The sequence below is a fragment of the Sylvia atricapilla genome, chromosome 25 (assembly GCF_009819655.1).
Source record: "Sylvia atricapilla isolate bSylAtr1 chromosome 25, bSylAtr1.pri, whole genome shotgun sequence".
NCBI lineage: Eukaryota > Metazoa > Chordata > Aves > Passeriformes > Sylviidae > Sylvia > Sylvia atricapilla.
The window spans coordinates 1,211,939-1,236,925 of NC_089164.1; the positions used below are offsets into that span (position 1 = coordinate 1,211,939).

General features: G+C 55.3%; 3 protein-coding genes across 3 annotated transcripts; all 3 read right to left on the minus strand.

Annotated features, from left to right (window-relative positions):
- Positions 1–448: 448 nt before the first annotated feature.
- On the minus strand, positions 449–6,856 carry LOC136371457 (uncharacterized). The gene is made up of 12 exons (XM_066335559.1): positions 6,014–6,856; positions 4,479–4,670; positions 3,801–3,992; positions 3,509–3,605; positions 3,254–3,339; positions 2,809–3,003; positions 1,831–1,890; positions 1,715–1,741; positions 1,545–1,608; positions 1,277–1,378; positions 859–1,050; positions 449–626 (listed from the first exon to the last, which is right to left on the minus strand). The coding sequence occupies exons 1-12, from the start codon at positions 6,495–6,497 to the stop codon at positions 449–451; spliced, it is 1,869 nt and encodes a 622-aa protein (XP_066191656.1). The 5' UTR covers positions 6,498–6,856.
- Positions 6,857–7,749: 893 nt separating this feature from the next.
- LOC136371458 (complement decay-accelerating factor-like) lies at positions 7,750–16,520 on the minus strand. The gene is made up of 10 exons (XM_066335560.1): positions 16,463–16,520; positions 14,815–14,997; positions 14,051–14,242; positions 13,254–13,353; positions 11,205–11,287; positions 10,534–10,905; positions 9,869–9,928; positions 9,373–9,757; positions 8,981–9,077; positions 7,750–7,984 (listed from the first exon to the last, which is right to left on the minus strand). Exons 1-10 carry the CDS (start codon positions 16,518–16,520, stop codon positions 7,955–7,957), a joined length of 1,560 nt encoding a protein of 519 aa, XP_066191657.1. The 3' UTR covers positions 7,750–7,954.
- A 256-nt stretch (positions 16,521–16,776) lies between these two features.
- On the minus strand, positions 16,777–24,519 carry LOC136371603 (membrane cofactor protein-like). Its single transcript, XM_066335787.1, has 8 exons — positions 24,422–24,519; positions 21,120–21,299; positions 20,312–20,506; positions 19,753–19,935; positions 18,969–19,157; positions 18,365–18,544; positions 17,528–17,727; positions 16,777–17,217 (listed from the first exon to the last, which is right to left on the minus strand). Exons 1-8 carry the CDS (start codon positions 24,492–24,494, stop codon positions 17,065–17,067), a joined length of 1,353 nt encoding a protein of 450 aa, XP_066191884.1. The 5' UTR covers positions 24,495–24,519; the 3' UTR covers positions 16,777–17,064.
- Positions 24,520–24,987: the final 468 nt, after the last annotated feature.

The following is a 24,987-nucleotide window of genomic DNA, read 5'->3' on the forward strand; positions in this document are numbered from 1 at the left end:
ACATCTCTGTGCCTTGAGCAGGCACCACACTTCACCCTGACACAGGGCCAGCAGCAGCCAACATTGACACACTGCCACCCATTTTTATTTTCAGTGAAGCAGTGAAGGCTCAGTTTGGAGAGCCCTGGGCACTCACTGCAGCGCTGAAAGGAGCTGCACTGGAGCTGCCTGCCCTGGCCACACTCACCCCTTGTCCCGCCACTCCCCCGGTGTCACAGCACTGCTGTCACCCTGGCCAGTGTGGGCACGGAGCCAGCTCTCACAGGTGGGACAGATGTGGTCACTGTGGAGAAGAACCATGGAGGAGTGCACTGAGAGCATGGATGTGCCTTCCAGGCTGTGTTTGTGGGGCCTGGGACAACCTGGGACAGTGGCAGGTGTCCCCGGCAAAGGGTGGGAACGAGATGAGCTTTGAGGTCCCTTCCAACCCAACCTATTCTAGGATTCTCTAATAAACACAGCTCCACTCCAGTCTGAAATGCGCTGGTTTTTGTCCAGGCCCACCGTGGCATCTGGGTATTTTTAGGTGGAACACTGACCTTTGGTGGTGCTCTGCCTCACTGCACCGTGGAGCAGCTTCTGCTGTGCCATTTCCCCTCAGCACATCCACGGCTTTGCCAGGAGAGCTGAACACACAGAGAGAGAGAACAACCTGAGCATTTGGCTTCCCAAAACCACCCACTGCCCGACAGAGCCACCGCTTCCTAAACATCAAACCCTTGCTCCTGCTGAAACGGGATCCACACGAATTCCAGCTGCAAAACTCACTTTATCCACATAAAGATTCTTTCTCCCCCCCTTGTTTTGCTCCCCCTGGGCCCAGGGGTGGAGGAACAAGAGCAGCTGCTGGTGCTGTACCTGGTGCCTGCTGGGCTCTGGCTGTCCCCGTCACCGATGCTGGGCACCGAGTAGGTGTGGGGTTTTTGGGGCTGGGAGCTCAGCCAGTCCTGGCAGACGGTGCAGCCGTGGTGTCTGCGCTCTGACAGAGGGGCCAGGTCACCGTGGAGCTGCTCCTCACAGCTGGGACACACGTGGCAATTCCCTCTGTGGCTGTGGGTGAGAGAGACGGGGGAAATCCATCCAGAGAGCAGCCAGCAAACCCCAAACCCTCCTGTGAGGCAGCCCTTTGGCACAGCAGGGTGCTTAGCGTGGCATTTGAAAGTCGAAAACTGCTCAAAGATCTTCTGCACAGGTGAGCTCAGCACCAGTGAGACCCCTGGCTATATTCAGAAATCTGGCACATAAATTGTTTGGGCAGGTGAACAGGCAAACTTACCAAAAATAGGAATTCCAGGGTTTGGGCTGCTTCTTCTCCCCTGGGTGCATCGCTGCATCCCTCCCCTTCATCTCTTGCTTTTGGGAATTCACAGTGTAAGAGCTGAAGAGACACAAAGGAGAAAATTTGTAGGATAAAAAGCAACTTGTCAAAATGGAAAAATTGTGCTAATCATGCAAATATACTGAAGGTCCAGGGCTTGAAAGGCGAAGTCCATTTATCCCCAGGGAAAGTTATGGTTTGTGAGGGGCAGCTTAGCATCACTTACTGCTTTTGACTCTCCTTCCGTCTCGTGATGAGCCCAGCCAGAATTCCAAGGACTACTGGGGGCACTAACAAAGAGCGGAAAGGGAGAGGGAAATCAACCTGTGGCTCCAGGTATTTAACAGCAAACAGCTTTGGGGCAGGAGAATATATTTTCAGTTTTAAGCTACTTACCAATGCAACTGGGAATGAGGACGCTTGCTGGGGAGGGAAAAGAATGAAATGGATATTAAAAATATGTGATGCAATTACAGCAATTATTTAGGACTTCTAAGGAATGGAGCTCTTACCCAGCCAGTAAGGGTTCTCTTCTGAGGGTTTGGTTTGGTTTGTCTCTGCTGTGGTTTTGACTGGGGAGAGACAAAGGGAAAACACTCAAAACGTTGTTTTATACCGTGCTTGACCTGTGCATAATATATAAAATAGTCCAGAGAGGAACAAACATCGCGTGGGCAGGTGACTTGTGCATCTCAGGCCTTAAGGACAGGGAGAATCTGCTGTTCCACTTGGCTTTATTGCCTGGGTGTTGTTGGACCGAGACATGAATCCCTTCCAAGTTCCCTCCACCAGCTTTGCTGTCATTTACAATTTCACACGTTGTTCGTTACATTTCTGCCTGTTCCTCTTGAAGGGAAAATGTAAAACCGTGTCTGGCTCTGCTCCTGGTGTCCCTCAGCAGAGCCTGGCACCTTGCAAAGCAGGTGCTTGGGAAAACAAACCCTACAGAAATGAACCCTACAGAAACAAATCCTACAGAAACAAACCCTATAGAAACAAACTCTACAGAAATAAACCCTACAGAAATAAACCCTACAGAAACAAATCCCACAGAAACAGATCCTACAGAAACAAACCCTACAGAAACAAACCCTACAGAAATGAACCCTACAGAAACAAACCCTATAGAAACAAATCCTACAGAAACAAACCCTACAGAATTCCATGTGCAGACGGGATGGAATTAGGGGCAATTATCAGCCCAGCAAGAGGAAACTGCTGGGGCAGGGGGTGATTGTGAGGAGGGGTGTGGAAATGCACCCCACACCTGAGCAGGTGTTTCCATACAGGGAAAGGTTTAAGACTCACCCCTTGCTGTTCTCATAAGGTAAAGGGACCCAATTACAGAAAACCACCCAAACCCATGGAGGAGAAGGAAGAAGGAGGAGAAAGACAGCACCCTAAATCCTCCACCTTGGCTCATGTGTATTACTATGTATACTATATATACCTACACTAAAACCTTAGATTTGGGTTTCTGAAGTGCTCACCCCGGCAGGTGGGAGGGTCCCCGCTCCAGGTGCCATTGTCCTCGTTGTCCGTGGTGCAGAGCAGGGTGTCCTGCCCCACCAGCTCCAGCCCTGGCTCACACCTGTAGGTTGTGATGGAGCCAAACACAAAGTCCCCTGAGCTGTTCCCGCTGTGCTGCCCGTGGGGGATGTCTGGAGGAGGAGGACAGGTGATCACTGTGGGAGAAACAGGAAAGAAATCAGGAGGTGAGCCCTGGGATGCTCTTTGCAGCAGGCTGAGGGGACAGTGTTTCTGTCAGGCTTTCACAGCCAGAAGGAACCAGTGGCACTCCCTGATTTGTGACAGCGGCTCTCCCCTTGCTGAGATGCTGGCCTGACTTCACTCAGGGAAGTAAACCAGAAATCCAGTGTTTCTGAGCTGGAATACTTGTTTTTTTCCAGTCAAGCACTGGACAACTCCACTCACCCTGACAAGCTGGAAGAGGACTCCAGACAGCTTTGTCTCCCTGGAGTTGACACCTGATGGAAGGTGACGCTCCCTTTAATCTGTACCTGTGGGGGCAAAAGGCACGTCCCAAAATCGGTTTGTTGTCACCAACCAAGAACCTGTCACCACAGAGGTGCTGAGGACTCCGTGTGGGAAGAGCCCCACGTCCCAGTTTACACCCCAGTGACTCTGCCCAGGCAACTGGGATGAACTGGGCAGCGGCCTCACACTCACCCACGATCACAAACCACGTTGGCTGTTGCTCCCAGCAGATGATTGTTTATGGTCACTTGGCCATGTTCTGGGTTGGCTGGAATACCGCAAGATTTCTCTAAAAAAGGGTGAGATGATCCTTAGGACACATTGAGGCTGGGAAAAACCCCACAGACTTCATTTTCATGGCATTATGGCAATGCCAAACCAGGCATTTCATGTTAAATGTCACTGGAAAAGGGAAATTTTAAAATGTAGATGTGGCACTTGGAACACAGCGTTGGAGAAAATGCAATGACATGGGGACACTCACTCTCACACAGTTTAGGAACTCCTGTCCACGTTAAGTTGTCCAAACAGGTGCTGGTGGGGGGCTGCTCTGTGATGTTTTCAAAACCGTGGCGACAAACGTACCTCACCGTGGTGTTAACAGCATAAAAATTCTGCCTTTGATCTTCTGAGGATATGGCAGCAAATGGCACAGATGGAGGTCTGGGACAGCTGCCTGGCCACCACAGAGACAACCAGAATGTCCCGTTACACAGCAAAAATAACAACATTTTGCTTTCAACTGTAAACATAAAGTGATAACGCACGAGCCTCACTTAGAGGATACCCCAAATAGTGCTCTCCTCCCTTCTGCCCCTTCCACCAGGGAATTGTCTGAGGTGGGAAAGTGCAGCCAGTTTTCACTGGAGAAGTTTCCAGCTCCCCAAAGCCAAACCTCCTCTGGTCACTCAGTGCCCTGCCCCTGCAGTCCTTCCCCTTTTCCCTGTGTTTCCCAAGCTGTTCCTCTGTTTTTATTAACCCACAAGTGCCAGCACGAGGTGACAGCCTCGCTGGAGTGCAGGAAAAGAGAGGCAGCAAGAGAAGTGACCAAACCACTCCATCCTGTGCGATGAGGAAACCCCTGAGGCGGCGATTGCCAAAGCTGGGGGTGTTTCCAGGGGCAGCCCAGCCCTGCTGGTGCCAGAGCAAGGGAAACACTCACGGCCACAGAAGTCGGGCAGGCTGGACCACTGGGAGTTGGGCAGGCACTGGATGGTGTTGGAGAAAAAGGGGCGCCTGGTGTAGCCCGGGACGCAGCTGAAGGTCACTGTGGAGCCCACACTGAAGCTCTGCTGGTGCTTGGTGTCCCCCTGCGGCTCGGCGTGGCTGATGTTTGGGAGCGGCCCGCAGTCCCCTGTGGGAAAATAAGGGACAGGGATATGGGGCACACACAGGGACAGGGATATGGGGCACACACAGAGACAGGGATATGGGGCACACAGACACACAGGAACAGGGATATGGGGCACACACAGGGACAGGGATATGGGGCACACACAGAGACAGGGATATGGGGCACACAGACACACAGGAACAGGGATATGGGGCACACGGATGGACAGGGATATGGGGCACACATAGGGACAGAGATATGGGGCACACACAGGGACAGGGATATGGGGCACACACAGGGACAGAGATACGGGGCACACACAGGGACAGGGATATGGGGCACACACACTCACATGGACAGGGATATGGGGCACACAGACACAGGGCACAAACATGGACAGGGATATGGGGCACACACAGGGATATGGGGCACAGAGATGGACAGGGATATGGGGCACACACACAGGGACAGGGATATGGGGCACACACAGGGACAGAGATATGGGGCACACAGATGGACAGGGATATGGGGCACACAGATGGACAGGGATATGGGGCACACACACACAGGGACAGGGATATGGGGCACACACACACACAGGGACAGGGATATGGGGCACACAGACACGGGGCACAAACATGGACAGGGATATGGGGGAGCACACACAGGGACAGGGATATGAGGGAGCACACACAGGGATAGGGATATGGGGCACACACATACACAGGGACAGGGATATGGGGCACACAGATGGACAGGGATATGGGGCACACACAGGGACAGGGATATGGGGCACACACATACACAGGGACAGGGATATGGGGCACACAGATGGACAGGGATATAAGGGAGCACACACAGGGATAGGGATATGAGGGAGCACACACAGGGATAGGGATATGAGGGAGCACACACGTACAGAGCACACACACTCACAAAAAGAACACGTGGAGCATACAAAGAGCACAAACACACACGGAGCACACAGACACTCACACGGATCTTACACACTCACACAGAAAACACATGGAGCACACACTCCCGTGGATAACACACTCCTGTGGATAAAACACACATTCCCATGGATAACACAGTCCCGTGGATAACACACAGAGTGCACACTCCCATGGATAACACAGTCCCGTGGATAACACACAGAACACACACTCCCATGGATAACACATTCCCATGGATAACACACAGAACACACACGTCCATGGATAACACACTCCCATGGATAACACAGTCCCGTAGATAATGCACAGAACACACACTCCCACTCCCGAGCGCACCCCCGCACCCCCAGCACACCCACCGCGGGGTGCCGGGCTCCCCGCACACCCCACCCCTCCGCAGGGGCTCACCCCACGCCGCGGGCAGCATCACCAGCATCACCAGCAGCAGGAGCAGGAGCAGCAGCGAGCAGCGGCGGCCGGAGCCCATCGCGGGTTCCCCGGCACTGCCCGGCCACAGCAGACACTGGTGCGGGGCCGGGCCGAGCTCCGCCGAGCCCCCGCCCGCCGCTCCCGGCCAGCTCAGCCCCGCTGAGCTCAGCCCAGCTCCGGGAAGGCTCTGACGAAAGCCGAGGTCGCGGTGGGCAGCGGCGCTGGGTGTGGAAGGCGCGGTGCCCGCTCCGCCAGGCACGCCGGGCATCCCCAAAGCGGCTCTCCGGGAATCCTCGGCCTCTCTCTCCTTCCAGGAAACCTCCCTCCAAAGCTGCCCGGTCCCAAAGGAAAAGAAAAGACCCAAAGCAAAAAGGGCAGGAAGGGGAAAGTGTCCTCCCAGAGGAGAGGGCAGCCCGCAGCAGCCGACCTGCACCTTCCTGCTTCCCTTTGTTATCCGCGCCATACGTTCCTAGATGGTTGTTCCCACTGAGAGCCTCAAACTTACCTCTGTTACTTTATTTTCTTTTAAATTTCCACGGCCTTTTCCTTTCCGCTACAATTTAAGCTCCGAGCAGATGTAACCGAGGCTTTTACACTGGGTGACCGAGGTGTTTTTCCCAAGGGAGGAATCCAGCACCTTGGATCACGTATCCCTTTAAAACTCTTCCCTGTCAACACGGTGATAAATTCCATGGAAATACCTTTGGCTGCGTTTTGACAGCTCGCTGGCCTGAACGGGGCTGACGACTGCGTAACCCGAAAGGAATCAACAGGGAAATAATAACACCTTTAAATTCTGGGGAATTGCATTATCTTAGGGATAATGCGTCCTTGTCACGGAGCAGGAAGGGGCTGAAAAGTCTTTGGCAAAGACTCCGCGTGGTGAGTCCAAAACTCACCCTCTGTGGATTTTGGGTCCACAGAACCAAAATCTGCGGCTTCAGCCGGGTGAAAAGCCCTTGCTGACGGGCTGAACCCTTGAGCCAGGCTGTTTTCTGCTTAAGGAGGGGACAGGAGACTCTGTACCCCCTGCCCGGCACCAGGCTCAGCGCTGCCCCTCTGCACCCGCATTCGCCGGCCCAGGAGCGGAGCGAGCGGCAGCTGAGCCCCACGATAGCGGCTCCGTGCCTGCCCCGGGGCCACTGGCCTTATCTGGCCCTGCCATCCCTCGCTGCAGGGCAGGAATCAGCCCCAGCAGCTGCCGGAGGCACCAGGGCACGCACAGGGAGCAGCCCGAGCCGAGCCGAGCAGGGCCGGGGCTGCGGGAGGTGTCCGGCAAAAGCTGCCAGCAAAAACAGCGCTGGAGCTGGCCCGGGATTGCCACAGGAACTCCGCCTCGGCTCCCAAATCCTGCTGGGGCTGAGCCCTGGGGCTGCCTCGGCTCCCAAATCCTGCTGGGGCTGAGCCCTGGTCCCCCTCAGTTCCCAAATCCTGGGAGCAGGGCTCAGTCCCAGGGCGGCTGAGTGAAATTAAGGGAGGTGTAATTCCAGCTGTTTTCCAAAAACACATTCCTGCATGGATTTGCTTTCCTCCTTTACTACTTTTTATAAACATATGTAACAATTTAACTTGCCAGGATGGCATTTAGAAAATAAATGATAAAGAACTGACTGAACGTCGAATCTGATTTGCAAGAATATACCTTAAAGCTGATTCCTTCTTGAAAAAGAGAATAAAATATGACGAGAAAACAGCACGGAGTTGAATTCACAGACTCCCTTTTATAAACAATTCCCATTTATTACTAAATCGAAACAAAAGCCCAGAAAGGCTTTGAGACTTTTAGCTGTTTGCAGGACAAAATTTGGGTAGGGAGCCGAAAGAACGTGAATGACTTTTCCAGCCCCTCTGTTGCAGGGTGACAGCCCTGGAGAGGGGATTTAGGAGCTGTGTCCCTGTGTCTGTGTGTGGCTGATGTGCTCACAGCAGGACTGAGCCGCCTCCATCCCTCTGGAAAGCAGAAGTGGTTCCATTACGTTACGAGATCAGAGATGCCCTGCCCACTCACTTTATCTTCCTGTAGTGGAAATAAAAACTGCAAAGAACTTTGGGCTGATACACCAAGAAGCTTTTGCTAAAGGAAGGGCTTACACCACCCGAGACAGAAAGATTAAATGATGCAATATCCCAAGTACCACGGTGTCCTGAAAGAAATGAGCTAAAACTCTGCGGGACAGGGAATCCTGTGCTTTGCTTCTCAGCCCACGACGGGATCAGCTGCCAGCCAGCAATTCCTGGGAAGCCAAGGGAGCAGCTCAGCTCCTCGGGGAGGCTGCGGCTGTGTTTAGGGTTTGTTGTGGCGTTGCCAGTGAGCAGAAAACCTGGAAACACAGCGTCAGGCTGGGTGTGACACCAGTGGGCTCGGGAGGAACTTCTGCAGGAGCTCTGGAACAAAAACTCTGAAACCCTGGTGGGATCAGCAGGGAACACAGCTGGGATCTGCAGGGATCAACAGTGGGATCAGCAGGGAACACCGGTGGGATCAGGAGGAATCACCAGTGGGATCAGCAGGGATCTCAGCTGTAGTCGGGTGCTGGAAGGCAATCCCTGAAAGGAAAACTCACATGGGGGGAGCAAATATGGAAATCTGCCAAAGCTCGTAGGAATCATTTCCCATCGAATTCTTGGAATGCTGAAACATCAGCATTGAAAAAATTTATCTTATAGGGACAGACCTGATTTAGGTTATCCTTTATCTCAAAGCAACTTGTGAGAGCCCTAATAGGTGTCACCATTGCAGGGGCACTCTTGGAACAGATCAGGAGCCATAAAAGATGTTCTGGTTTTTCCCAAAAGACAAAACCCAGGGATGAGCAAACTCAGCTTGACCCTGACACCAGAAAAACATTTTCACCATCCCCCAGCTGGGCACTGAGACCCTCCAGTTGTGACACTCACAGTGACACAATTCCAGCTCCCAGCACTCCCCACAAAGCCAACACTCACCTTTTTGATGGATAAAATTATCCTTTGCAGCGGGTGGAGAATTTGGAGGGCCAGAACTTCCACGGTGTCCAGCTCCTCCTGGCTGTGCACGGCCTCACTGTGTGGAACAAGGTCGGCACCAGCCAGTCAGAGCCCTGGCATTCTCAGGACTACAGAGTTCCCTCTTGCTTTTCAAAATGCCCCAAAAAGGGTTAAAAAAAATCTGTAATAATGTGAGGGTGAGGAAATAATCGATAAATTAAAACCTATTTCAGAAAAATCAACCTTTTTATCATAACAGGAGATTGCTGCAGTCAAAGCTGAGCTGTAAACCAGATGCCCAATCAGCAAAAAATAGAAATTATACAGAGAAAATCTACAGAAGAAAAGAACATGACAAAAACCCCACTCACTTCCACAAAATGATGTAAATTTGGACCTTTTTAACTTCTGAAAGCAGCCGGGTGGGGGAAGGATCCCCAGGTACATTGGAGGACACATGGATCCTTTGCTGGCCCCAGAATAGGATTTGGGGGGTTTGTACAAAGGTAGAACAAATCCGAACCCTGGGACAGCCCAGTTCCTCCTCACTGAAGAGAAATACGGGAGAAAAAATGAAAACTCCGGGATTTAGGGATGGGAATAACCAGGCAGTGTCACTGGTCTCCTCATCCCTCCAGGACTGACCTGGTTTACCGAAGAAAGAGAAGGATTGGGAGGAGGGGATGGTGCTTTGGCTGAGCTTCCTCTCCAACAGGAGACTCTTCTTGAAGAGCTGGATATCATTTCTCTGGGGACCTGAGAAAACGAAATTCACGGGCTGAATCCGTAGGGTGGCCTTTCTTAGAAAGGCAATAAAAGAGAGAAAACAAATGGGACTTGATTCAATGTCGAAGAATTTTGACTCACTTTCGGGAGGAGCTCTGCTCTCGGTGCCTTTTGCTCCAAGGCTGACAGCTGAACTTTCCTCTGGGGACAAAGAGGGAGCGTTGCTGGGAGCTCTCTGCCTCCCGTGCAGAGTCTGCTCGGTCCTTGCCTCAGCACTGTCTTTTCCCCATTTAAATTCCCTTTAAAAGTTACATTTGATCCCTCTTGCACTTCATACCCGCAGTATTTTAAGCTGGTTCCTCCTAAATACCAAACTCAATAAATAATAAATAGCAAATAACAAATAGCAAATAACATAACACGCAAAAATAAAAAATAAGTTTAAAATAAAAGTAATAATGAATAATACAGAATACAGAAAAATGCTGAATATATATAATATATGACACATTATATATAATATATAATATTATGTATAATGTATAGTATATAGTATATAGTATATAGTATATAGTATATAGTATATAGTATATAGTATGTAGTATATTATATGTTATAATAATAATAATAATAATAGTATATATAATAGTATAATAATAATATATATAATAATAACAATAATAAAAATAAATACAGAATAAATAATAAGGAAAATACAGAATATATACTATATACTACCTAATAAAACACCTAATAAATAATCAGTCATTAGTAATTAGTACTAAATAATCAACCACTAACACCACCTTTGCACTCGGGCACAGCCCCGGTCCAGACTCCGCTGGTTTGATCCCTGCTGCTGCAGCGGATGCTGGCGTTGCCCAGCAGCTGGAATTTGGGCTCACAGCTGTAGGTCACCGTGGAGTTATACACAAAAATCTCAGCTCCTTCCCCGTCGTGTCTCCCGTGGCCGATTGGAGGAGGAGGAGGGCAGGTGATTACTGCAGGAGAGAAGGACAATGCTTTTGCCAGAGGTTTTAATAAAAAATACAAAAAGTTTGGGTCTAATGAAGGTTCCTGAAGATAAACTCTGGGCGGTGAAGGTGGGTGAGCAGCAGGAGGTGGGTAAAGCACTGCTCCTGTCCCAGTTTTCTCTCCTTTGTTCCCAAAGCGTTTCTCTTCTCACACCTTTCTCCCTCTCACAGCCCGGCCACAGCAAATAAACAGCGGCTTGCCGTGCTCAGGATTCCTGGAAATGTCACCCCATCAGCCTCAGTGGTGACAAAAATGTTGATTTTGTGGGAGCAAAGCTGCTGAAATAGCGCCAGCAGCAGGGTGGGCGTTTCTCGGCTGCGCTGATGGGGACAGATCAGCCACGGAATATCAACAAAAACCATCCAAAAAGAGGTTTGGGCTGGGCACCGGGAGGCAGGAGCAGCTGGAGTGAAGTAAAAAGGTTCAATCTGATGAATCTCACGTTCACAAGTTGGAAGTTTGCTCCATTCCACCTCGTTGCCTGTCAGCTGGCACCGGATGAAATTATTCCCGACTAATTTGTACCTGTGACACACGAGAGAAAAGCAGGGTAACTCTCCAGAACCTGAGACCATTTCCCACCCTCTCCAGCCCCAGAGTGCTCAGGAGTGTAGGAAAGGCCCTTTTCAACAAACAGTGATGCTGACACTGCTGGTTAACAGAGGAGCTCCTCCCAGGGTCAGACATTTGGGGTCATTCTCTGCTGTGGCTCTGCGTTTCCCGTGGAGGGAAGGGAGAATTTTGGAGCTGGCAGAGCTCTCCAGGAATTCCAGACAGGGCAGGATTCCCACACGGATTTGCTGAATCAGGGGTCCATCCCTGCCTGCTCCTGGCCCTCGGCAGTGCTGGGGTTGGTTCTGTCACCCCCCAGGGCCTTTCCCACGCTGCTGTCCCCTCGGGGCTGAGGTGACAAGGGACGAGCTCCCTGCTGAGCACACGCAGCACCTCCAAAGGCTGGGGCTCTATTCGAAAAGATGGGAGACATGTTTCATGCTGTTATGGTCAACAAAGTTTTGTCTTTATTGTTTAACTAGTCGTTTTTTATACACACAATAATTAGTTTATGCATATTGCAAAATTTAAGCTTAGGATTGGGTCTAACACTAATGCTTTGTTTTTTATTGTTAGCTTTGCGATTTCAAGTTCCTATCTCGTTAATTTTCTTTATTGCATATTAATTATTTTTAACAACTTAGCTGTTATCTTTGCACTTGTGTTTCAAGGGCACTGTTGGCCCTGCTTCAGTCACGTACGCCTAGTTTCTCACACAGAGACTAGCTGAGTCTGGCTGCTATGTCTTTTCTCACGCAGCCATATCTCAGGCAGGCTTCCCACAGGGCTCAGCCCCAACTGCTGCTCACTGCGCTGGCTCTGCTGAGCCCCTCAGTGCTGCTGGGGCAGGGTGGGGTCCCCAGTGTCCCCCAGTGTCCCCCAGTGTCCCCCAGTGCCACCTCCTGCCTAACACCTGCTTTGGGGTGTCGGGTGCAGCTGTTTCACTGAAGTTTTGCCAGAAAAGCAGGTGCCAGCACGTTGCTGGGCCACCTTCTCAGCTGATAAGATGCTCCCCCTGAGACCTTGCGGATTTCCCAGCCCTGGAGGTGTCCAAGGCCAGGCTGGAAGGAGCCTGGGGCGGTGGAAGGTGTCCCTGTCCAGGGCAGGAGGTGGCACTGGGTGAGGTTTAAGGTGTCCTCCAGCCCAAACCAGTCTGGGATTCAGATGGATCCTCCACGTACAGCAGGGACCAGTGAGGGGCAGCAGGGAATGATCCACATTTCATTAAAGTGGCTCCTGCGCTGGTTTGCTGGAAGCTCACGGATCTTGTGCTGACACTTTCCCCATCCCTTTACATTCCACATTACCCTCCCGTGCAAAACCCCTCAGCATCTGGACACGATGGATAATATCTGATCTAACTGACATGAGCAACATTTTATCCCTCCACCCTGATGTGGGTTCCCAAAGTTGAGCTCAACCCCAGCAGGGTGGGACACGTTTTCCTTTCCTCCAGTTACACCCCCAGGGAGAGACCAAACGCCTCTGGTGCATCTGGAGCTGGGCAGCACAGGGCAGATGGTGCCAGCTGCATCCTGCTGCGAGGGAGGAACACCAGCTGCAGTGGCAAGAGCTTAACATTTCGGGTCTGCCCACTGCCTCTGGGCCCTGATTGAAAGCAGGCAGCAGCCATGAGTCAGCTCCTGATGGTGGAAATTGTGCTTCACTGCGTTTCTCCAGCTGAACTCCACTCGATGTTAAAAATTCCAAAGTAACCCCTTTTTGGTCACTGTATCTCAACTGTCTCAAGCTGAAATATTTTCAATAACTTGTGTCCAAGTCTGGAGTTATCAGCTGAGAGTACAACCAACTGCTGCTGTTGGGGTGGACGTTCAGAGCTCCTCTGGGTGGCACCTGAAGGAAGAGGTGGCCCTGACCCCTGACCCTGGTGCCCTCCCTGCAGCTGTGTGCCCCTCTGGAGCTGTGTCCCAGCACTCACCCATCCTCACAGAACACATCCACTCGTGCTCCCAGCTGCAGGTCTGTGAGTGGCCCCGTCCTCCCTCTGGGCAGAGCTCCTGGGGCACTGCAGGATCTCTCTGGGGGACACAAAATCGCTGAGTGAGACACGAGACACAGGCTTGGAGGGATGTTCCCAGAGGTTCCAGGGAGTTTTGCTCCATGGGCATCACAGTGCACTGGCAGGAGCCAGACTCAGCTGGAGGGGAAGGTGGGGATCCCCAAAAGCTCCACACTCACTGAGGGATTTCCAGCTCAGTGGATTAGGAGTAAGGTGTTTGACTGTGGAAGAACACTCCTGTCACACCACCAGTGGTAATATTCCACCTGGGGGCCACCAGGAGAATGCTTTGCCTTCGTGGTGAAGTTCAGTGCTAAAACAGCAAATTGGGATTTGTCCCCTGCGTGTGTCATATCCCAGTGAAAACATCCAAAAAGGTTGGAAAAGACCTCTGAGACTACCAACTCCAACCAACATTCCCTAGCAGGAAAATTAAACCAGACCTGTTTATGCCAGCAGAAAAAAAAAAAAAAAAAAAAAAAAAAAAAAAAAAAAAAAAAAAAAAAAAAAAAAAAAAAAAGAACATCCCTGATACTTCTGTTCAAGCTTAAATAGGAATGACAAAGAAAAGCCACCCGAATTTGTGTTATGGAGCTGTTGAGATGATAACGGCCAGGCTGCACTTTGGGATGATCATGGCCAGGCTGCACTTTGGGATGCAGGCTGGGAGCATCCAGGGCTGCTTTTTTTGGGGGGGGATCAGCAGAAATACTCACTCCTGCACAGCTCGGCGGGCTGTGACCAGGTCAGGTTCTGCAGGCAGGTGCTGGAGGGGGAACTCTCCGAGGTGTTCTCGTAGCCGGGCCGGCACACGTAGCTCACGTTGGTGCCGACGGGGAAGAAATTCCTCGTCTCGTCCTCCTTGGACAGGGCAGCGAACCTCAGCCTGGTGGGCACGGAGCAGCTCCCTGGCAGCCGAGGAGAGGCGGCCTGACAGAGCTGCCCGCCAGGAGAGTGCCAAACAGCCCCGGGATCGCTGCCGGAGAGCTCCCGGAGGGTTAACTCGGGTCCCTTACCGGGCTGCAGCACCGGAGTGGGCATGGAGCGGTGTCAGGGGCTCGGGAAGGGTTCGGCAGGACGTGGGGAGCACGGGCACAGGCTGGGGGACACGGGAGTCCCCAACCCTGAGTGACCCCTCTCCCAGCCCCTGTGGCCACCAGCGGCTCCGAGGGGAGCAGGAGTTTGTCCCCTGGGATGGGGACAGGGACACGGCGGGTTTGTCCCCTGGGATGGGGACAGGGACCCAGAGGGTTTGTCCCCTGGGATGGGGACAGTGACAGAGGGTTTGTCCCCTGGGATGGGGACAGTGACAGAGGATTTGTCCCCTGGGATGGGGACAGTGATAGAGGGTTTGTCCCCTGGGACGGGGACAGGGACAGAGGGTTTGTCCCCTGGGATGGGGACGGTGCCAGCGCAGCCACAGCAGGGACAGGGGTGTGAGGCCGGGGCGGTGTTTCAGATAAAAAAGGCAGGTATTTACGGCCGCAGGGCTCGGGCAGTCGGGACCAGATGTCGCCGGGCAGGCATTCCACGGTGTCGGGCAGCCCCGGGATCCTGCGGGCGCCCTCCGCGCAGGTGAAGGTCACCCTGGATCCCACCGGGAAGCTGCTGGAGCTGCTGGAGGGCCGGGAGTGGGTCATGGCAGGAGGGGCCCCACAGTCACCTGTGGCAGGAGAACCCCTCCTCAGGTGAGGAACCCTTTCCCCGCCCCAGGAGCGGGGTTGGGCACGGGCCGGGGCTGCATCTGTGACAGCATCGAGCCACAGGTGAGTCCCCAAACCTGGGGAGGTGGCATCACCCAGCCCAGCCCCTGAGCAGCCAGGTGGGGACCTGGCAGGTGTCTGTGCTCCTTCCCACGGCCCCGTACTCACCACGAGCCCCAGGAATGCTGAGGAGCAGGGCCAGGAGCAGCCCGGGCTGGGCAGAGGCTGCCCCACAGCCCCGGGGGTCAGGGTGTCCCCCCAGTCCCGGAGCTCCAGCCTTCATTGCAGCCGCTGTGTGCTCCTCCCGGGGCTGTGTGCAGGGCTGAGGCTGGCTGAGGCTCCACCAAAGCCTCTGGACGTGTGGAAACCTTCCCAGGACACCCAGGGAGCTGAAATCTCCGTCAGGAGCACGGGGAGCAGCCAGGGTGGGGAAAACTGTCACTCACAGGCTCGGGGAGAGCCTCCTGGTCCTCCTGCCCCTGGCCTCAGCCTCTTTATTTGTTCTGAGGCTGGCTGTGAGCTCTGACCAACACAGTTTTTCCAAAATTATGGTCCCAGAGAGGAAAAGACCCTGTTCCAGCCTCGGGCTGAGCCCAGAGTAGGAAAACACCTCCTCAGTTATTTGCTGGCAGGTGAAGCACCACAACTCTGCTGTCAGCAGCGTCAGTGAAGCAAGTGAAAGCATTTTTCTTTTTGTTTGCTGGGTTTTGTTTCTTTTTCCATTGATTGCCTGACTCACTGGTAATGAGGAACGGGTGTGAGCAGCTGCATCTGCGCCCTCCTCAACCCTGTGACATGTGTGACATCAGCACATCTCACACACACCCAGATTTTAGCCACGCTTGTGGGTGCCAAGCCTCGCGGGGGGAGTCGCAGGTGGGCTCAGGGCGGAGGGGACAGAGGTGTCACCCCTGGAGGGTGCAGCCCATCCCTGGGAGCAGCTCTCCCGGCTGAGCTCCTCACCCGGAGGTGGAGGATGCACCCCAAAGCACCTTTCTGTGCAAAATCAGAGACACCGCCTCTTTTCTGGCTGCTGGTTAGGCTCTGGTAACAAATAAAGCAGGTTTTAATCACTTCTAACAGCACAAATCCGGCAGTGATGCTCGTGCAGGAGGTGAAGGCTCCTCCTCCTCCTCCTCCTCCCACCCAGCCTGGGCTGCTGCAGCTCCCCGAGCACCTCAGGGCTCACCTCTGGGCTCGGCTTTCCCCCAGAACCACCGCTGGATGTGGGAAATCTGCCCAATTTACAGCCGACGTGACAGATCACAATTCCCCCCCGGATAAACCACAGGATAACCCCCCCAGGAATAACCAGAGCATCAGAGCTGAGCACAGGGGCTGATCAGCATTTGCTGAGGAACAGGGGTGTGCTGCCCGATTCTCTGCCCTTGGAACTGGTGAAATTCCATTCGAGCCTTTGCTCACCAGAAATAGGGACGTGGAAGGCGACACCAGCTCGGGAATTTGGCAGGGCCAGGAACATGTTCCCTGTTTAAATCCAGGGATGAGGTCACAACAGCCTCATCAATGCCCTTCCTGTGCACTGCCCTTCCCCGGACAAACAGAACTCAGGAGCTGCAGGAACAGAAATGAGGTTTAACATTGATTGCACCAGGGTGCAAATGTACCCAAACCCAGCTGGACCAAGGAGCAGAAAGACCGTCAGAGCCAGCTCTGGACTCATCTCAGCGTTCCTGGACTTCTCTCCCATCTGCCTCAGCTCACCACAGTTAAGACAGTGACTTTAAAAAGAGGAATTTAATCTCTTTCTATGCTTCCTAATACAAAATGTCAAACAACTAATGAGTTAAAGAGCAAATCAAGCTTGTAGGTTAGAGCAGAGCCCGCTCCCTGCTGTGGCGTCCAGCACTGCCAAAGGAGCCTGCCATGCACGGGGGATTAATTTCCTGGCTCCAGGCATGAAAACATAAACCATAAAAAACCCAGAGCCTTCCTAGAGATGCTGTGACTGCCAGACTGTGAGTTCACCGAAGGAAAGGTGAGAGTTACAGGGGTCCGGCTTCATTTCAATTTTCTAGTTCCAGCTCTAGTTTTTTAATCTCCAGGAACAGTTTCTGTATTTCCAGCAGACTTTTCACTTCTTCTACGGGCACACCGCATTCAAAGGTCGATTTAATATAATGAACCTCTTGACAGACATCAGCATCACCTTCTTTCATCTGTTAAACAGGAAAACAAAGCCCGGGACGGTCTGTGAGGATGGGCTGCAGCAGAGGCAGAGCCACCCACTCCTCAGCTGCTCAGCTGCTCGGGGGCTGTGTCCTCCTTAGGACCAGAAATGAAAAGATTTTGAGCAGTTTAAACAGTTCCCATGTCAGGAATCAGGCAGCACCCACCCAGGGACTCAGCCAGGCTCAGCACCCCGGGGCTCCGAGCGCCTGGAAAGGTCAGACCAGGACAGGGGTGGAACTGGATCATCCTCGAGCCTTCCCCCCAACCCAAACCGCTCTGTAATCCTGTGGCACTCACACACTTGGGCAGCGGTGTCCAGCTGCCGCCAGGCAAGCAGGTGGCTGTCCAGGCATCTTCCAAAGGCACCATCCCGTTGTCCAGCAGCTGGTAGCCAGGCTGGCACTCCAAGGTGACAGTCTCGTTGATCTGGTACCAGGTTTTACCCCCCAAAGGGCTCCTCACCCTGCCATAGGGCACTCGTGGTTGTAGGCACTGAACTGAAAGGAAAACCCGGGGCTGAGGGCGGCTCAGCAGAGGTCAGAGAGAAGTTTGGGAAGGTTAAGGCAGTGCAGAGGAACTGAAAATTGTGGAGCTGGGAAGTCAAATGTGAAAATCCTTCTCTTCAGGAGGGGGAAGGTCAGGGCAGCCCCTGCCGGGTGCTGTGAATTCCTTATGGATTTGCTGTTTCCTGGCATCCAGGTGTCCCCACCACGGGCGTGGCCGTGTGGCAATGAGGGAAGGGAAAGTCACTGGCCTGTCTTAGAGCCTCCTTTACACACAGCTGTCCATAAAACCTCACCTATTTCCTGGAAAACACCAGCTTTGGGAAGGTTGTTTCTTCTGAAAGGAGGGGAAGGACTCAGGAAAGCCCAGGGACAGACAGAGCCAGGCAGTGCTGCACCCCAAGCCCTCTGCTCTGCCCCAGGGCCCACGGGCTGAGCAGGGAGATTTTGGGATCACCCCCAAATTCCCATCAGATTTGCAGCAGAAGGGCACAGTCTCCATCACCCCATACCACAATTTCTTAGTTAATCACTACATCTTGCCACTGTGGGGATTTAGGACGCTGAACTGAAAGGAAAATGCCCATTAAAAATCAAGGAGGAGGAGATGGAGGAGAAGGTGCTGACTCACCTGGCTGGCAGGTGGGCACGGGCGGGTCCCAGGTGCCATCAGCCTGGCACTGGCTCTGGGCAGCCCCACGCAGCCCGAAGCCTTTGTCACAGGAGAAGTGCAGGAGCAGCCCGTAGGGAAAGGTGAACGTCTGTGGGCTCACCGTGCCCCTGTGCACCACGGGCCTGGGACACCGAACGGCTGGGGACAGAGCAGAGCTGGGACTGGCCTCTGGGGACAGCAGGGCCTGGGCACAGCCGCTCCTGCCCAGCCCCTGACGGCCCCGGGGAGGAGAACTGGGGTCTGACACTTCTGGGTGGGTCCCATACCCTGATCCCAAACCCTGATCCCATACCTTGATCCTAAACCTTGACCTCATACCCTGACCCTATACCCTGATCCCAAACCCTGATCCTGTACCTTGATCTCATACCGTGATCCTGTTTTCTGGCCCCACACCCTGACCCCACACCCTGGCCCCACACCCTGACCCTGAAGCACTCACCCCATACCCTGGCCCCAAACCCCGACCCCAAAGCACTCACCCCATACCCTGACCCCAAACCCCGACCCCAAAGCACTCACCCCAAACCCTGACCCCACACCCTGACCCCAAAGCACTCACCCCTGCACTCCGGGGCAGGTCCACTCCATGTCAGGTTCTCCCCGTCCTGGGAGGTGCAGTAGATGGACTCGTCCCCGATGAGGGACAGCCCCTCCACACAGCTGTACTTCACCTCAGAGCCGTAGGGCAAATCCTTTGCCCCCGGGGCAGAGTGCTGCCCGTGGGCGATGTTGGGAGGGGGGTCACAGACTGGGAGAGTGAAGGGAAAAGTCGGGTTTTCCCCGTTCCTTTAGAGGGGCAGACCGCGGGGAGGCGCCAGGAGGGGCTGGTTCTCCGTGCTCAAATGTCGCTCTCCTCACTGCCCTCCTTTCCTCTGGCCAGCTTTGGCCCCGGCTGTACCAGTGCTCCCAGTCTGACCCAACCCTCGGCACCTGCAGCACCCGTGCCCTCCCCTTCAGCCCCTTCCTCATCCCCTCCTCTCTTCCCTGAGAAACGATCCTGCTCCTGAGCCAGCTCAGGGAATGCTGAGTACCATAAACCGCTTGAAGAATCCTTTGAGAAGTGCCTGCAAGTCCCATTAATCAACACATTTCATCCATCGCAGTTTTGGCAGTGGATGGAAATGCTAAAACCCTTCAAAGCTGTGACGTGGGCACCTTCTCCTGACACCTCGCAGGATTTTCTCCCTGCTGTCTCTCCCCATGGATGGAATTCCCGGCCCCGCTGTCCCTCCCCAGGGATGGTATTCCCGACCCCACTGTCCCTCCCCATGGATGGAATTCCCGGCCCATTGTCCCTCCCCAGGGATGGGATTCCCGGCCCCGCTGGCGCTGTCCCCACTCACCGCGGGCACAGTAGGGCACGGGGGGTTTCCACATCCCTCCAGACCAGCACTGGGCCCTGTGGCTGCCCCTGAGCACGTAGCCGTGGTCACACTGGAAGTCCACCTGCACCCCGACGGTGTACTCGGCTCTCCGGGGGCTGACCTCGCTGCCGTGGGGGATCACCGGGCTGGGGCACAGCGCCTCTGGGGAGCGGCACAGTCACAGAGGAGGGATTTGCACGGAGGGACCCCCAGCCCTGGTGCCAGGCAGCGCTGCTGGACCCCCCTAACCAGAGCTGGCAGGCTCAGGGGTGGGAATTACAGCCCAACAACCATTCCTCCTGGAATGCAGAGGGATGCGAGAGCCCTGGCATCAGCCAGAAACCGTGCTGAGGGCGCGGCGCGTCCCTGCCTGCATCCCTGCATCCTGGCCGGAGCCGCCAGGAACCAGCGGCAGCTTTCCCTTCCCAGCCACGCCACCCTTTGAGCGGCAGAATTATTGCCGGGCAGAGCCGACGGCTCCGGAGCCGTGTCATTGCAGGGATGGTTCCTTGGCAAAGCAAAGGAAGCGATTACTCACTCCGGCAGAGCCTCGGCGCCGGGGACCAGGTGTAGTTCTGGAGGCAGGTGATGGTGGGGCTCGCTCCGGGGATCGGGGAGAAGCCAGGCCGGCAGGAATAGCTCACCGTGCTCCCAGGACGGAACTCGAGCTGCTGCTGGTCGCGGTGGAGATTCAGCTCGGCGAACTCCACAGAGGGAGGGTAGCGACACTGCCCTGGGGACAGAGCGGGGGACAGAGCAGGGGACAGCACAGACCCTGAGCCCTGCCCCGGGGACAGAGCAGGGGACAGCACAGACCCTGAGCCCTGCCCTGGGGACAGAGTAAAGGACAGAGCAGGGGACAGCACAGACCCTCAGCGCTACCCCGGGGACAGAGCAGGGGACAGAGCAGGGGACAGCACAGACCCTGAGCCCTGCCCCGGGGACAGCACAGACGCTCAGCGCTACCCCGGGGACAGAGCAGGGGACACAGAGCAGGGGACAGCACAGACGCTCAGCACTACCCCGGGGACAGAGCAGGGGACACAGAGCAAGGGACAGCACAGCCCCTCAGCGCTGGCAGCGTTTCTCTGATGGAAAACCCCCCAAATAAGTGAGGGACAGCAGCGCCCCGGAGCGTGGCTGAGGCGAAAGGGAAAAACAGCGGGGGAAAATCCACCAGAGGATGTGAACTGAGTGAGAATCTCTATTTTTGGTACCTCGCGGGTGTCCCCTGCAGGAACGGGAGCCCCAGCAGCGCTCCTGGCCATGCCCACCCTCCAACCCCCGCTCCAAGCGCTTTTTTGGGAATGGGAGCAGCCGAATGCTGGAGGGCGGGCTGAGCTTACCTGGCACGCAGGAGGGATTCCCTGGGTACCACTTGCCGAAGGAGGCGCAGGTGACCGTGCTGCGGCCGCCCTGGGGCATGAAGCCGGGCTCGCACTGCACCGTGGCTTTGCTGCCGTAGGTGAAGTTCCCCGCAGGACTCAGCTGCCCGTGGGCGATGTGAGGGACGGGGCACTGAACCTCTGTGGATCACCAAAAAAACCCAACCAACCAAAACAAACAAAAAACCAACACTGATCAAAACAAAAAAAAACCCCAATAAGTGTTTTTTCAGGGGTGTCACGGCGGCTCTGTGTGTGTGAAAAAGCTGTTTGTTAAATGCAGGGATTGAGGCGGGGGTTTGGGGGTTAACAAACACCCCGAGCAGACACCACTAGGACCCCGAGCCCGTAGGGTTCCCTCCCACACAAAAACCTTTTCTGCCCTTCCCTGGGAGCACTTGCTCGGGCACAAGGGACTCAGCTCAGGTGGGTGACTCCGGGGTGCAGCCCCGAAAAAAAGGAGGCTTTACAACAACTGTACAACCTCTGTCACATCACTGATGTCCCAACAACGAACTTCTCTTTCCGTGTCTCCCATGAGAAATATTTGGGCGTTTATCACAAATAACAGAGAAAACAAAACTCCAGCGGCTCTAACTGGGATTTCTTCCCGCCTGGCAGGTCACCAAGGCAGAGTTAAAAACATCTTTGGACACCCTGGTTCTTCACACCCAGGTGCTGCAGCTTCCCACACCTGCACCGTGCCAGGGCAGTGCCACCGATGCTGCCCTTGGTGCCATCTCCATGGAAAATACCTTGGAAATTACCTTGTTTGTGTCTCCTGCAGCCCCAGATTAATTACTGGCACCTCATTAGCGATGTTTGGCTTTGGGAAATGAGCCGAGAAGCATCAGGGAGTAAAAGCAATAAAGACTAGGAATAGAGCCGGTGTGCACTGGTGCAGGGAGGGGCTGGGACGGGCTCTGCACCCCGGAGAAGTTTCTGGAAAGGTCTGGGTTAAACTGAACCCCCAACTTCCAGACAGAAACTGCAGCTTATTCCCCTTCCCGGAGACATTCAGTGCTCAGCACATTTGCACTTCTGCAGTCCTGGGGTCAGCCTGGGGCCGCCTGGCCGAGCCCCGGCCTTGGCCAGCTCTGGGGCTGCCCCAGGGCGGAGGGATCACAGAACCACCCAGAGAACCGTGGAAGGGACAGTGAAGTTGGGATGGAAGGGACATTAAACCCCACCCAGTGCCACCGCTGCCATGGCAGGGATCCTTTCCACTGTCCCAGGTGCTCCAAGCCCCAATGTCCGACCTGGCCTTGGGCACTGCCAGGGATCCAGGGGCAGCCACAGGTGCTCTGGGCAGTGCCAGGGTCTGCCCACCCTGCCAGGGAGGAATTCCTCCGCAATATCCATCGAAACCCGCCCTTATTGACCGTATTCCCATTCCCCTTTCCCGGTCACTCCTTCCTGGTGAATAGCTTCTCTCCAGTCTTCCTGGAGCCCCTCCGGGCACTGCGAGGCTCCATCAGCTCTTCCCAAAGCCCTCGGGAAAGGAAAACAGAGCCCCAGGAGAGCCGGAGGAGAGAGATGAGCAGATCTCGGGGATGGAGAGGAGCAGAGCCGGAGGAGAGAGATGAGCAGATCCCGGGGATGGAGGGGAGCAGAGCCTGGGATGGAGAGGAGCAGAGCCCGGGGATGGAGAGGAGCAGAGCCCGGGGATGGAGAGGAGCAGAGCCGGGGATGGAGAGGAGCAGAGCCCGGGATGGAGAGGAGCAGATCCCGGGGATGGAGAGGAGCAGAGCCCGGGGATGGAGAGGAGCAGAGCCCGGGGATGGAGAGGAGCAGAGCCCGGGGATGGAGAGGAGCAGAGCCCGGGATGGAGAGGAGCAGAGCCCGGGGATGGAGAGGAGCAGAGCCCGGGATGGAGAGGAGCAGAGCCCGGGGATGGAGAGGAGCAGAGCCCGGGATGGAGAGGAGCAGAGCCGGGGGATGGAGGGGAGCAGAGCCCGGGATGGAGAGGAGCAGAGCCCGGGATGGAGAGGAGCAGAGCCCGGGATGGAGAGGAGCAGAGCCCGGGGATGGAGGGGAGCAGAGCCCGGGGATGGAGAGGAGCAGAGCCGGAGGAGGGACAGGAGCAGAGCCCGGGGATGGAGGGGAGCAGAGCCCGGGAATGGAGAGGAGCAGAGCCTGGGGATGGAGAGGAGCAGAGCCCCGGAGGAGGGACAGGAGCAGAGCCCGGGATGGAGGGGAGCAGAGCCCGGGGATGGAGAGGAGCAGAGCCCGGGATGGAGAGGAGCAGAGCCTGGGGATGGAGAGGAGCAGAGCCGGAGGAGGGAGAGGAGCAGAGCCCCGGGATGGACAGGAGCAGAGCCCGGGGATGGAGGGGAGCAGAGCCCGGGGATGGAGGGGAGCAGAGCCCGGGGATGGAGAGGAGCAGAGCCCGGGGATGGAGAGGAGCAGAGCCCGGGATGGAGAGGAGCAGAGCCGGAGGAGGGAGAGGAGCAGAGCCCGGGGATGGAGAGGAGCAGAGCCCGGGGATGGAGAGGAGCAGAGCCGGGGAATGGAGAGGAGCAGAGCCCAGGGATGGAGAGGAGCAGAGCCCGGGGATGGAGAGGAGCAGAGCCGGGGAATGGAGAGGAGCAGAGCCGGGGATGGAGAGGAGCAGAGCCCGGGGATGGAGAGGAGCAGAGCCCGGATGGAGGGGAGCAGAGCCCGGGATGGAGGGGAGCAGAGCCCGGGGATGGAGAGGAGCAGAGCCGGGGAATGGAGAGGAGCAGAGCCCGGGGATGGAGAGGAGCAGAGCCGGGGAATGGAGAGGAGCAGAGCCCGGGGATGGAGGGGAGCAGAGCCTGGGATGGAGGGGAGCAGAGCCCGGGGATGGAGAGGAGCAGAGCTCGGGGGATGGAGGGGAGCAGAGCCCGGGATGGAGGGGAGCAGAGCCCGGGGATGGAGAGGAGCAGAGCCCGGGGATGGAGGGGAGCAGATCCGGAGGAGGGACAGGAGCAGAGCCCGGGGATGGAGGGGAGCAGAGCCCGGGATGGAGGGGAGCAGAGCCCGGGGATGGAGAGGAGCAGAGCCCGGGGATGGAGAGGAGCAGAGCCCCGGAGGAGGGAGAGGAGCAGAGCCCGGGGATGGAGGGGAGCAGAGCCCGGGGATGGAGAGGAGCAGAGCCCGGGGATGGAGGGGAGCAGAGCCCGGGGATGGAGAGGAGCAGAGCCCGGGGATGGAGGGGAGCAGAGCCTCGGAGGAGGGAGAGGAGCAGAGCCGGAGGAGGAAGGGGAGCAGAGCCCAAGGATGGAGGGCAGGATACTCACTTTGAGTCCCCGCCGGCTGCAGCAGCAGAGCCATCGCTGCCAGGAGCTGCCCTGGCCCCAGCAGCCCGGGCATGGTGTGAGCTGGGAGCTGCCCTGGGCAGGAGGGATCCTGTCCCCCGGGGGCCCGCCAGGGAAGGGGAAGCAGCAGTGGGAAGTTGGGGACGCGCCACTGACACCACCCCCAGCCCTGAGCTCCCCGGCTGGGATGAGCAGGGCAGGGGGAATGCCCTGGGCACAGAGGGAATGGAGGTGTTTTGTGCGTTTTCTTATTTTCCAGAGTTCCAACAGTGTTTTACAGATTTACAAACCCCTCTGCAGCGGCCTGGCCTCGTGTCTGAAGCACGTTTAAACCCCACCTGTGCTGTGAAAACAGCCCCCACATCCCTGCACTCATGGTACAGCACCTCATGGAGCTGCCTGTTCACATACACTAGAAATAAACCTGGTTTTATATATTTAGATATAATAAAATAAATAAAAATAAATAAAAATTATATCTAGAAAAGATATAATATATAAAGTATATAATAAAATAAATAAATATTAAAATACATTTGTTACCTATT

Excerpts from the sequence above, each read along its gene's own strand:
- LOC136371457 (XM_066335559.1), bottom strand. The coding sequence starts at position 6,497 with ATGGCGCGGATAACAAAGGGAAGCAGGAAGGTGCAGGTCGGCTGCTGC. Across the intron at positions 3,340-3,508 it reads AACGTGGTTTGTGATCGTGG|GTACAGATTAAAGGGAGCGT; the intron begins GTGAGTGTGAGG and ends TTGCCCCCACAG. Across the intron at positions 1,379-1,544 it reads CGGAAGGAGAGTCAAAAGCA|CTCTTACACTGTGAATTCCC; the intron begins GTAAGTGATGCT and ends GTGTCTCTTCAG.
- LOC136371603 (XM_066335787.1), bottom strand. The coding sequence starts at position 24,494 with ATGCCCGGGCTGCTGGGGCCAGGGCAGCTCCTGGCAGCGATGGCTCTG. Across the intron at positions 20,507-21,119 it reads GAATCCCTCCTGCGTGCCAG|GGCAGTGTCGCTACCCTCCC; the intron begins GTAAGCTCAGCC and ends CTCTGTCCCCAG. Across the intron at positions 18,545-18,968 it reads ACCTGCCCCGGAGTGCAGGG|CCGTTCGGTGTCCCAGGCCC; the intron begins GTGAGTGCTTTG and ends CTCTGTCCCCAG.
- LOC136371458 (XM_066335560.1), bottom strand. The coding sequence starts at position 16,520 with ATGTTCCTGGCCCTGCCAAATTCCCGAGCTGGTGTCGCCTTCCACGTC. Across the intron at positions 14,998-16,462 it reads CTTCCACGTCCCTATTTCTG|GTGACTGTGGGGCCCCTCCT; the intron begins GTGAGCAAAGGC and ends CTCCTGCCACAG. Across the intron at positions 13,354-14,050 it reads GCCCGCCGAGCTGTGCAGGA|AGAGATCCTGCAGTGCCCCA; the intron begins GTGAGTATTTCT and ends TGTGTCCCCCAG.